This window comes from Mus musculus, chromosome 17, assembly GCF_000001635.26.
Source record: "Mus musculus strain C57BL/6J chromosome 17, GRCm38.p6 C57BL/6J".
Lineage (NCBI taxonomy): Eukaryota > Metazoa > Chordata > Mammalia > Rodentia > Muridae > Mus > Mus musculus.
Window position 1 is genome coordinate 55,806,290 of NC_000083.6, and position 12,848 is coordinate 55,819,137.

Genomic DNA, 12,848 nt, shown 5'->3' on the forward strand with positions numbered 1-12,848 from the left:
TTCATGGGTTAGTCCCCAGGAGCTCCCAGTTGTCTGGGACAGTTGACAATTTTTGTTTTCCTATGAAGTTACCATCCCCTTCAGCTTTCTCAATCTTTCCCCAAATTCTACCAAAGTTGTCACTGACTTCAGTCCAATGGTTGACTCTAAGTAGCTGCAGCTGTCTCAGTCAGCTGCTGGTAGGGCTTCTCAGAGTATAACCATGTGTATAATATAAACTATTATATATGGTTGGCCTAGGGAGTGGTGCTGTTGGGAGGTGTGGACTAGTTGGAGTAGGTGTGACTTTGTGGTTATGGGTTTTAATACCCTTGTCCTAGCTGCCTGTGAGTCACTCATCTGTTAGCAGCCTTCAGATGAAAATCTAGAGCTCTCAGTTCCTCATGCCTGGATACTGTCACTCTCCCACCTTGATAATGGAATGAACCTCTGAACATGAAGCCAGCCCTAATTAAATGTTGTCCTTACAAGAGTTGCCTTGGTCATGGTGTCTGATCACGGCAGTAAAATCCTAACTAAGACAGAAGTTAATACCAGGAGTGGGGCATTTCTGTGAAAGGCCTGATCATGCTTTTGTTTGGAAGAATGTGAATTTGGGGACTTTGGATTTGGAAAGCAGTGGAATGCTTTAAATGAGGCCTAATGGCTATCCTAGTAGGAATATGGAAAATCTTGTTGAGAGAGATTTGAATGGTGAAGACCTGGCCCAAGATATTTCAGAGGTGAAGAATTTCAGTATGTGACATAGAGAATGTTTTGTGGTATTTTAGTGAAGAATGTGGCTGTTTTTTGCCCTCGTCTGAAGAGTCTACCTGAGTCTAAGATAAAGATATTTATATTAATTGCATTGACAAAGGAAATCTCAAAAAAAGCCCAGCAGAGACATTGTTCTCCAGTGTGTTTTGAATAAGTGTAGCAAGCTTAGATAGGAAAATTATAAATTGTATGGCTCAAGTATTAAAGGGGTACCAGGAAGTGAAATGTAGCTGAATCCTGTGTTCAAGGATAGTAAAATGAATTAAGAGAGTGGTGAACTTGGGGCAAGACCCTACCCATTTATATTTAGGTTCAGGCATGGTGCTACACATCTTTAAAGAAACAAAGCCAAACAGAGCTCTGAGTTCAAGGTCAATCTACAGAGCAAGTTTCAGGACAGCCAACCTTAAGCAGTGAAGGAGAAGGCTTGTAAGATAATCTATGGGGATCATGTTCCAACAACAGAAAGCAGAATAACTCACAGGTTTGGCTAGGTGACTCTGGCTTTAGAGTACAGACTAGAAGGGACTACTGGGACAATTGATGGTGATTAGCTGGAGCTAAGAAATTTGCTGTAATTAAGAACAGACCGGAAATACTTAGCCAAGAGGAGTTCTAGTGAGAATCTAGAATTGATAGTGAGGCAGAAGCCAGAGGTCTCAAAGGAGACCAATGATTCATGGCAATGGAAATTTGTCAGTAAAGCTGTTTGGGCAAAGGGTACACTGTGTGACACACTGTCACTTCCACGGTGGGATGTGTACTCTTTGTTTTATATTTGTTTATTTATTGTTTTCTTTTTTGGAGGGGGTTGCAAGGGCAGAGGGTGGGTATGGAGGGACAGGGAAATGAGTGGGATTGGGATGCGTGATGTGAAATTCATCAATAAAAAAGTTTTTCTTTTTTTATAAAAGAGGAAATATTTAACCAAATGCCAGCTATTTGATTAAGTTATGCTCAAAGTACCTACCCAGGGTCTGGAATGAAATTTAGTTTCTCTGGTACGATGTAGAGGCCTCAGGGAGGAGGAGGGATTGATTTCCTCCTTAAAACATTCTCTGAGAAGACGGGGACCCTGTGACTTTTGTGCTTTAAAATGCATTGACATTTTCTGTGTCCTAGTGCTTGGTTTTATTAACCACCCATGGCACTATAAAGGAAAAAGAGTGCTCTAGAGAATATAAAGTTTAACATTGTTCAATTAAAACATTTTGTCAGCCCCTTAGAGAGAGAGAGAGAGAGAGAGAGAGAGAGAGAGAGAGAGAGAGAGAGAGAGAGAGAGACACCAGCATCACTTCTGGGAAGTGTTTGCTGAAAGCACAAGAAGTTGCATTCCAGAAATAGCCAAGGCTGTATCCCATGCTGCAGCTGTATTGGTAAAGTGTAAGAGTTACCCAGGTGGTACTGGTTTAAAAGCATGCAGGGTTCATGAAGAGCAGCTGAGGCTTGGCACTGTGAGTGGTCTTGGAAGACCATTAGTAAAGGTGCAGCCCTAGATGCAGTTGATGGCCCAGGACTAAAGGAGTCATGCAAAGGAGTTGTGACTTGACACAATGAATAGAGTCTATAAGAGACTATTGGTGAATTCTAGTTTCAGTGGAAGTCCCCAGCATATTGGAGATGCCAGTACCATGGAATGATCTCCAAAATCAGCAGCGAGTGTGGAGTAGATCAACCTGAGTTCAAGGTTCTACAGAGAGCAGAGCTGGAGAAGTGATGTCAGCCCTTTGGAGCCTAGATAATCATGTGTGGTTCCCAGACATTAAAATCACCTGAGAGACCCCAAGATTTTTGAGATGCCAGAGCCATAGGATATCTTCCAAGGAATGTTGCTAACAGGGAGTGGAACCAGCCTGGGAGAATGAAGTTTGTTGCCATCAACAAAGATGATAAAGGAGTTGGAGATCTGAAACTTGCTTTGACATCAGACATGGAGATGCAGAGTTTGAAGTTTCCCCAGCTGTTTCCTGTCTTGGTTCAGGGATTACAGTTAAGTGATTGGATGAATCTCAGAAGAGACTTTAAACTTTGGACTTTTAACATTGTTGATACTGCTATGGACTATCGGGACTTTGGAAATTGGACTAAATGTACTTTTTAAATAATGCTATGGCTTGATATGGCCTCCATAGACTCATGTGTTTGAACAAGTTTCTGGGGGCCAGGGAGTGGAATTTGATGGTTTGTATATGCTTGGCCCAGGGAGTGGCACTGTTGGGAGGAGTGGACTTGTTGGAGTAGGTGTGACCTTATAGGTGTGGGTTTAATACCCTTGTCCTAGCTGTCCGGGAGTCAGTCTTCTGCTAGCAGATGAAGATGTAGAACTCTCAGCTCCTCCTGCCTAGATGATGTCACTTTGGTAATAATGGACTGTACCTCTGAACCTCTATGCTAGCCCCAATTAAGTGTTGTCCTTACAAGAGTTGCCTTGGTTGTGGTGTCTGATCACAGCAATAAAACCCTAATTAAGACCACATGCTAAGCTCCTGTCTGCATGCACAATATAGCACCAGTAATAGTGTCAGGACTTGATACCCACCCATGTGATGGATCCCAAGTTGGGTAGGTCACTGGAAAGCCTTTCCTTCAGTCTCTGCTCCATTTTTGTTCCTGCAATTTTTTTAACATGAAAAATTCTGAGTCAGAAATTTTGAGGTGGGTGGTTGACCCCATCCCTTCACTGTGGACCCTGTCTATCTACTGGAGGTGGACTCTTCAGGTTCCATCTCCCCACGGTTGGGAATACTGGCTAATGTCACCCCCATTGATTCCTGGGAAAATCTCACATCTCATGTCTCTGGGACTTTCTAGAGGTTCTTCCCAACCCCCCCCCCCAGTCCCCCCCCACCCCCAGCCTTCGCAGCTACATATTCCCATTCATTCTCTTGGCCCTCTGGGCTTCTCTTCTGTCTATCCCTATACCTGATCCTACCTTCATTTTCTCCTCCCCTCCCCTTTCTACCAAGATCCCTCTATTTCTCTGCCTTCTGTCATTATTTTGTTCCCCCTTCTAAGTAGGATTGAAGCATCCTTACTTGGGCCTTCCTTCTTGTAAAACTTCCTGTGGAATCTGGAGGTATATCATAGATATTCTGTATATTTTGCCTAATAAGCACTTATCTGTGAGTAGATAGCATGCATTATCCTTTTGGATCTAATTTACCTCACTCAAAAATGATATTTTCTAGTTCCACTCATTTGCCTGAGAAATTCATGATGGTCTAATTTTTAATGGCTGAATAGTATTCCATTGTGTAAATGAGCCACATTTTCTGTACCCATTTTTTGAGAGAATTCTGGGTTGCTTTCAGTTTCTGGCTATTATTAATAAGGCCACTAAAAGCATAGTGGAGCATGTATCTTTCTGTTATGGTGGAGCATCTTTTGGGTATATGCCAAGGAGCAGTGTAGCTGGGACTTCAGGTAGAACTATTTCCAAATTTCTAAGGAATTGCCCATAGATTTACAGAGTGTTTGCATGCGTTTGCAATCCTATCAGCTACGGAGGAGAGTTTCTTTTTCCCACATTCTTGTCAGCATGTGCTGCCACTCGAATGCTTGTTCTTAGCCATTCTGATTGAAGCAGGCCTCCTCAAATGCAGATGGAGCTCTAGGACCTGGGTTTGAGCAGGCCTCCTCTTACTTTGGTTAGAACAGTCTTCCTGGGTGACAGCTAGGGCTGTGGGGTTAGAGAGCAGGCATGCCGTTCTGCCACAGCTATAGGTGGAGGTACAGAACAAAAGAGCAGTGGTGTTCAGGTAGATCCCAAGCCTGCTGGGCCCTGCGGGGGTCCCACTTGGCATGAGTATTGAGGCAGGAGTCTTGCCTATGTTTAGAGCAGACCTCCTGGGATACAGAGAAGCTGCAGGGTTTGGGGAAAATGAATGCTGATCTGCCACGGGTTCAGGCGGAGGTCTTTTTAGTTAGTTTTACTGCGTGTATAATATTGAGGAGATAACCTGTTAACATTGTCAGTTTCAGGTCTATCCTGGGGATTGTCAGTTGTTTTCTTTATAAGCTTCATGAGCCTAAATCTAGTATGGCTTTTTTATTTCAGAATGAATTGTTACACAACAGTCTGTCTTCTTTATGTGTGCATGTGTTTGTGATGTTTTAATATCCATTGAGATAATGGCATTTTTGGAAGCTTGTCTTTGTTATATGGCCATAACAGTCCATTGTATGATTTACCACATGCTGGTTACCCATTTATCATCTGGAAGAATGAGTGGTTATTTCTGTCATTTACCAGTTGTCCTTAAAAATAATGCAAATGGTGCTGACAACAATTCCTTTAACTACATATTGGTGTAATTATCTCAGACAAGATTTTGTGGTACAGTTAAGACTAAGTATGGTAAATCTCTTTATTTTTATTCAAAATTTCTGACAATTTTAAGAGTTTCCTTTGATTTTGGACCATTCAAATTGAGAAAAAATCATGACTTTTCTGAACACTTTCTCTCTACTATCCCCATCCTGTTCTAGTAATTTATATTACTGTCCTCATGTCTTATATATTTATAAAATTGTTTACATGTATATATTTACTGTATGTGTATATTTATATATGGTCCACATGTAAAAATCAGACGACATTTTGTCATATTAATTTTCTCCCTTTATATCATGTGGGGTCTAGTGTTCAAATTAAGTTTTTCATGATGACAGGTAGATATCATTAGCTGTGAGAAATTTTTTTCTCTTTTTTTTAATTAGGTATTTTCCTCATTTACATTTCCAATGCTATCCCAAAATTCCCCATACCCACCCACCCCCAATCTCCTACCCACCCACTCCCCCTTTTTGGCCCTGGCGTTCCACTGTACTGGGGCATATAAAGTTTGCAAGTCCAAAGGGCCTCTCTTTCCAGTGATGGCTGACTAGGCCATCTTTTGATACATATGCAGCTAGAGACAAGAGCTCCGGGGTACTGGTTAGTTCATATTGTTGTTCCACCTATAGGATTGCAGTTCCTTTTAGCTCCTTGGGTACTTTCTCTAGCTCCTCCATTGGGGGCCCTGTGATCCATCCAATAGCTGACTGTGATCATCCACTTCTGTGTTTGCTAGGCCCCAGCATAGTCTCACAAGAGACAGCTATATCTGGGTCCTTTCAGCAAAACCTTGCTAGTATGCAATGGTGTCAGCATTTGGAGGCTGATTATGGGATGGATCCCTGGATATGGCAATTACTAGATGGTCCATCCTTTTGTCACAGCTCCAAATTTTGTCTCTGTAACTCCTTCCATGGGTGTTTTGTTCCCATTTCTAAGAAGGGGCAAAGTGTCCACACTTTGGTCTTCATTCTTCTTGAGTTTCATGTGTTTAGCAAATTGTATCTTATATCTTGGGTATCCTAAGTTTCTGGGCTAATATCCACTTATCAGTGAGTACATATTATGCGAGTTCCTTTGTGATTGGGTTACCTCACTCAGGATGATGCCCTCCAGGTCCATCCATTTGCTTAGGAATTTCATAAATTCATTCTTTTTAATAGCTGAGTAGTACTCCATTGTGTAAATGTACCACATTTTTTTGTATCCATTCCTCTGTTGAAGGATATCTGGGTTCTTTCCAGCTTCTGGCTATTATAAATAAGTCTGCTATGAACATAGTGGAGCATGTGTCCTTCTTACCAGTTGGGACATCTTCTGGATATATGCCCAGTAGAGGTATTGTGGGATCCTCCAGTAGTACTATGTCCAATTTTCTGAGGAACCGCCAGACTGATTTCCAGAGTGGTTGTACAAGTTTGCAATCCCACCAACAATGGAGGAGTGTTCCTTTTTCTCCACATCCTCGCCAGCATCTGCTGTCACCTGAATTTTTGATCTTAGCCATTCTGACTGATGTGAGGTGGAATCTCAGAGTTGTTTTGATTTGCATTTCCCTGATGATTAAGGATGTTGAACATTTTTTCAGGTGCTTCTCTGCCATTCAGGTGGAATCATTTAATAAGTAAGGAAAGTAGCTGGAGACATTTAAGACCACTTGATGCTCCTGCAGGAGACTTGGATATGGTTGCTAGGACTCTCATTGCAGCTCACAGCTGTCTGAAACTCTATTTCAAAAAGATCCAGTAACTTCCTTTTGCATTAGAGACCTCAGATACATACATATGGAGGCATAAATATTGCCATGTATATAATAAATACAGGAAAGCCACTCATAAACATAAAATGAAAATTATTCTGTAAAACAAATTAGTCCAAGAAATCCTTGTACTCTGAAATGAGTAAATTCAGTTGTCACAGAAGTTTAGTGACTTGAATTTAATGAATGAAATCATAGAAAGTTATTGTCTTCTTCACATGCACACACAGAGTGATGATAATAATAACAAAGATGATATTAAATATTACAGTTCTAGCTAAAAAGTATATTAGATAACTATGGATCAAAAATGAGTACACATTTTAAAACTCAATTTCCTAATATTTATTTCTAGTGTCATATTATTTATGATATGTAAGTCTGGTTTACATTTACTGAAAGTGATGAAATCTCATCTTGAGAGGACATTTATTATATTTATGTAGCACTAACAAACAGTGAATATTTTTCTCTGGGGGCTCATTAGCACAGATACTGCAACAGAGATTTGATAAACATTGTTTTGTTTTGGGGTTTGTTTGTTTTTGTTTTTGTTTTTTTTTTTGCCTTTTATCTAAGACTCATTCAACTAGGAAAAAAAATAATATCAAGATGGAGAGAGAGCCAATCAATGGTTATTTTCAAGTGCCCAGCACAAAAGATTGCCTGCAGATTCCACTGAAGACCTCCAGGAGGCAGCACAGAACATTTGTCTTAAAATTATGTTTAAAGTTCTGGGGAGATGATCTAGGAAACCTTCTGCATTACTGATTTGAGGCATGTGCTGGTAGAATTAACTCCTTGGAATTTTCTGATGTAACTTACTATCCATGTGTACATTTTAATGATCATATGTTACTCCCTCAAATTATACTGTTTCCAAGCAAAATGTCACAGAATCCTGTTGTGGTACCACACCAACGTCCAGTAAAAAAAAAAAAAAAAAATAGGTACTGAGAATTGGATCAGGCACAGCTGATATCTTCCTTTTATCTTTTTATTTTCCCTCCCAGGTGCTGTGCTCCATCATAGCGGGGATGTTGCACTACCTCTACTTGGCTTCCTTCATGTGGATGTTTCTGGAAGGGCTACATCTTTTTCTCACTGTGAGCAATCTCAAAGTGGCCAACTACAGCAACTCAGGCAGATTCAAGAAGAGGTTCATGTATCCTGTAGGATATGGGCTTCCTGCTTTTATTGTTGCTGTATCTGCAATAGCTGGCCACAAGAATTATGGAACACACAACCAGTAAGAATAGTGTCTGTGTATGTGTGCGAGAAGAAAATGTATAAATGTAACTTCAGCATCATAATTTTCATTGGAAAACTAAATTTATAAGTTTTGTGTTTGTATGAAAACCAAGAATATTGGTTCTCAGTGTCTTCTTTTGTTGGTGGTGCTTTAGGAGATGTTATTATAGATAAAACATGAAAAGTTATCCATTCATAGATTCCATTTAATATATATTAAATATATATGCATATATAAAATGGAATATTCAAACATATGTGTGTGTTTGTGAAACAAAAATATTGTTTGAAACAATAGACACACTTTTTAGTTACTGATGCTTTGTTTCTTTGAGACATGGACTCATGCATCCCAGGCTAGAGTGGAACTCACTATGTAGTCCACGGTGTCCTTGAGCTTCCTATCCTCCTGGTTCCACCTCCTGCATGCTTTCAGCTCTACACTGAGTTTGTGCAGTAGTGATGGCAGAACCAAGTCTGTGTGCATCCAAGATGTACACTCTCACAGCTGGTCCCATATTTTCTAATTCTTAAAACCATAATCTAACTGAAACTCTTAGTAGCTCTCTCTGGTGTTTTATTGCATTGAGAATTTTGGTAAAATAAGAAGTCCTTTCACAGACATGTCTACAAATATATATACACTTTGAAAACAACTTCAGGAAAATAAGGAATAGTTAAAGCAATCCCACAGTTCCCCCATTAAAATCAGAAGTGTTGTGTTCTTTAGGAGCCTCAAACAGTAGGTAGAAATTAAGATAATTTCCTTGAATGACAATAACAATGAAAATGAGAAAAATACCAACTACCAAAGGGTGGTCTGTCGCTCATGTGGCTCTCAACGTGACTCTGTGGAGATGGAAGTTCTTTATTCCATTGATAGACATGTGGGAATAATTGTAATTCATGTATTTTTTGAAAGGTGAGAGCTGAAAGGAAGCCAAGTAAAAGTATTCAAGGTTACATTATGAAGAGTAATCAATTTCTGTCTTCTTTTAAAAAAAATTTCCAAATCTCTCCTCTCAGCAGTTACTTGAATTGGTAATGATTTTGATAGTGTTGAGTTACAAACTTTGTTATACCTATAATAGAATGCCATCCACATTAACAATCTTTCACTCAGAGATATGCTTAGTGTGCACTTTGAGTCTTACACTCATCCAGAATGATGGCAGAGCATAAACACTAGACAGAATTGGGAACAAGCAAACTGTTTCAATAAAGCACCAAATATTAATTATCTTAGGTTTTCAGACCAAATAGTCTCTTTATCAATCACTCTAAATCATACTCCAATGGTTATATCAGTCATTAATAATATGGAAAGTAAGGTATTGTAAAAATTAATTAATCTCAAATCAGGATCTCTATACCAACTTTATTTCAGCTCCCAGATAAATGAAACACAAATTTTATATTTAAAATAAGCATTAAATATACTTGAGCTAGGCAGACATCTACCTTCTAAGCTATTTGAGTCTACTTACCTCTCAATAACCCTGAGGTGTAAATTCGTATGTTTCATCTGAACTGCTCTTAACACCGATTACTGTCCTTCATGGCAAAGTTTTCATAACTCACCCACCATATGGTGACTTCTCCACTCTCCATCTTCTATCCCCACTAGTCTTCCTCCTCCAGCACTAAGCCCAAGAATCCCAAACTCTGCTTATCACAATTCTGCCCAGTTGTAGGCATCATTATTCACCAATCAGGGATAACTTGAAGAGGGGGAACAAGGTTGCATAGCATCAGTCAGGTCTACTTGCAGTCTTTTTCTTCTCTAGCAGCAACCTGGCCTTGGGGGGACAGTATTTATCCCCACAATACATAGAAAAAACCAAACCTCAACAGGAAAGAGTGCAACTGAGTCCCAGTAAAACTTATATGCAAAATATAAGTACTTGGCAGTTGTCAATCCAAGGAGACAACTTATGAGTGGATTTTTCTTGTGTCCTAAATATTATCTGTTGCACATTATAGTTATCAGATTCATAGTGCTTTGCCCAGACCCAGTTATTGACATTTACCATGACAAAATATGACAATCTTCAAGAAATAGAATAATTTTACATAAAATGTTTAATTTTCATTATTTGATGTGGCTTGCAGTTAACTATTGATTTGACTGTCTTATGCCTACTAGCCATGTCATTATAACAGCTACATCTATTTAGCTTGACTTTTGCTCCAAAAATTTATGAGCGTATCATCTACAGTTTATAGATGAGAAATTTCACAAATGACCAATAAAAGTTTAAAACAAATGGAGAAGTGTCCATGTTTACATAGAAACAATCTTCCTAAGATTTACGTTTTACAAAAATTTGTTCTAAATCATTGAAACATTCAAAAATCACAAAAAGTTTTCTTGTGGAAATTGGGGAAATTACCAACTTTATTTGGAGAAATGGCAGCTACTGAGTTTAAAGTGTCTCATTGCTTCACAAGCTAATTTACCTTTCCCAAGTTTTGATCACTTCCTACTTCTTACTTGGGAAAGCTGATCTGCGATGCACCCAGCGTGTCAGACAAGAAATTCTTCTGAAATTCAGCTTGGAGTTACTGGTTCAACACTGCATCAGGTCATACTCTAGGGCCTAGTGTACAATTCTCTTTCTTCAATAGTGACAGAGACTGATAATTCTTATCTTCTGAACATAGCTGCTGGCTCAGCCTTCATCGAGGATTCATCTGGAGCTTCTTGGGGCCAGCGGCAGCCATTATCTTGGTAGGTGACTGTTACTTGTGAGTATGCCTACATTCAGCTGGCATAGAATAGTATGCACATTCTATCTGTTAAAGTGGAAATGAAATGAAGAAATGTAAACAGATCTAAGTCTGAAAGCCTTTTTTCCTGAGTATATCATCATCATACATATGCCCCTCATATGCTTATCTTCCAAATTTATTTTTGAGATATTTACATATATATAAAATGGACTATGGTCCTATTTACTCTTTATTTATTCTCTCCAACTCTCTATGCAATGCTGCATCTTAAAAAGGAAGAGGTTCCTTTTTAAGATTACCAAATGAGTTAAACTAGGATATGCCATATGTGCATCAGTTTGTGTCCAGCAATGTAATCATGGATACCATATCAGCGGCCATAAGCAAAAAAGATAGTGAGTCTTTGTCTTCTACTAACTATTAAAGCCAGTCATTCCTCACGTGGGTTGGCACCTCAAGCATTCTTCCTTACCTAAGCTGGGATTTAATGTTGTTTAATCTTGAGAGGGTTTTGTGTGGATAACTATGGTGGCTGTGAGATTATGAGCAAAATAAGCTTGCCATACATAGAAGAAGACAGAATTTTCCAGCATCTCTTCTCATCCATCAGCTCCTACATTTACTTATATATATACATATACATACATATATATATATATATATATGATATATACTTCAGAAAATATTGAATGTGCATCCATCTACTGTACAAGATGTGTTCCTAAATTTTTAAAATTTTAATCAATAGCTTTTGCCTAGGTCAATGTCTTAAGATTTACTGCTATAGTTGGGCGGTGGTGGCACACGCCTTTAATTCCAGCACTTGGGAGGCAGAGACAGGCAGATTTCTGAGTTCAAGGCCAGCCTGGTCTACAAAGTGAGTTCCAGGTCAACCAGGGCTATACAGAGAAACCCTGTCTTGAAAAAATTATATATATATATATATATATATATATATATATATATATATATATATATATATATATATATTGTCCATCATTATCATGGCAGTCTGCAGGGAGACTGGTGCCAGAGTAAACCAGATGTCTACATCTTGATCTGAAGGAAGCCAGGAGGAGACTGTCATTAACAGGCAGCCAGGAGAAAACTATATTTTTAATTATGTGGAGCCTGCACATAGGAGAACTTAAGTCCCACCTATGCACTGGCACACTACCTTCAACAAGGCCATGACTCCTCCAATAAGGCCACACCTCCTATGAGTGCCACTCACTATGGCCAAGCATTCAAACACATGAATCTATGGGGGACAAACCTATTCAAACCACCACTGCTATTAATGAATAATAGCCTTCCATTTTCAGAATGTTTTATTTGGAATAAAAACTACTGAAAATTATCAAAAATAAGGGCAGCTTTAATTGTACTGTGGGCTGTACACAATACTTCAGAGAGTGTGCATAGAAACTATAGGAAGTCTGAATTTTTGCCAAATTATTCTCAGATCCAACACAAGTTTGTAGTGTATGCAAAAAGATCCTGAAGTAATCTCCAATTCATTTCCTCATACCATTTCCACAGATAAACCTGGTGTTCTACTTTCTAATAATATGGATTTTGAGAAGCAAACTTTCTTCTCTCAATAAAGAAGTTTCTACACTTCAAGACACAAAGTAAGAATGTAATGGAATCCACTGTTCTCATTGAAAATTTTTCTAGAGGAGAAACACTTATTGGAAAATATGATAATGAGTCTTACTGAAGTTCATAGATAGAGCTCTTGGTTAGCAGGATTGCATCCCTAGCTTCTGTTCCCAGACCAACAGACAAATACATAATATCATACAAAGGTACAAATCAAAATTCTCCATACTAAATCCCTGGGCATAACCAGGAACATGGAATAGAAGGGAGAAAAGTCTAGACTACTGTTAAGCCAATGCAGTCTTTTAACTACGTACTATGCATATTTTGTTATTTAATTATTGGTATAATATTGTTTCTGTGAAATATATACCAAGAGCTTTGTCTTAATTTATTTTCCTGTTACTG

General features: G+C 38.8%; 1 protein-coding gene across 1 annotated transcript in view; it reads left to right on the plus strand.

Moving 5' to 3' along the window:
- Window positions 1-12,848, plus strand: part of Adgre4 (adhesion G protein-coupled receptor E4) — a 103,679-nt gene that overhangs the window by 56,306 nt on the left and 34,525 nt on the right. The window contains exons 12-14 of the mRNA NM_139138.3: window positions 7,865-8,100; window positions 10,767-10,833; window positions 12,378-12,469. Coding sequence (NP_631877.2) covers window positions 7,865-8,100; window positions 10,767-10,833; window positions 12,378-12,469 — 395 coding nt within the window. The remainder of the gene's footprint in view (window positions 1-7,864; window positions 8,101-10,766; window positions 10,834-12,377; window positions 12,470-12,848) is intronic.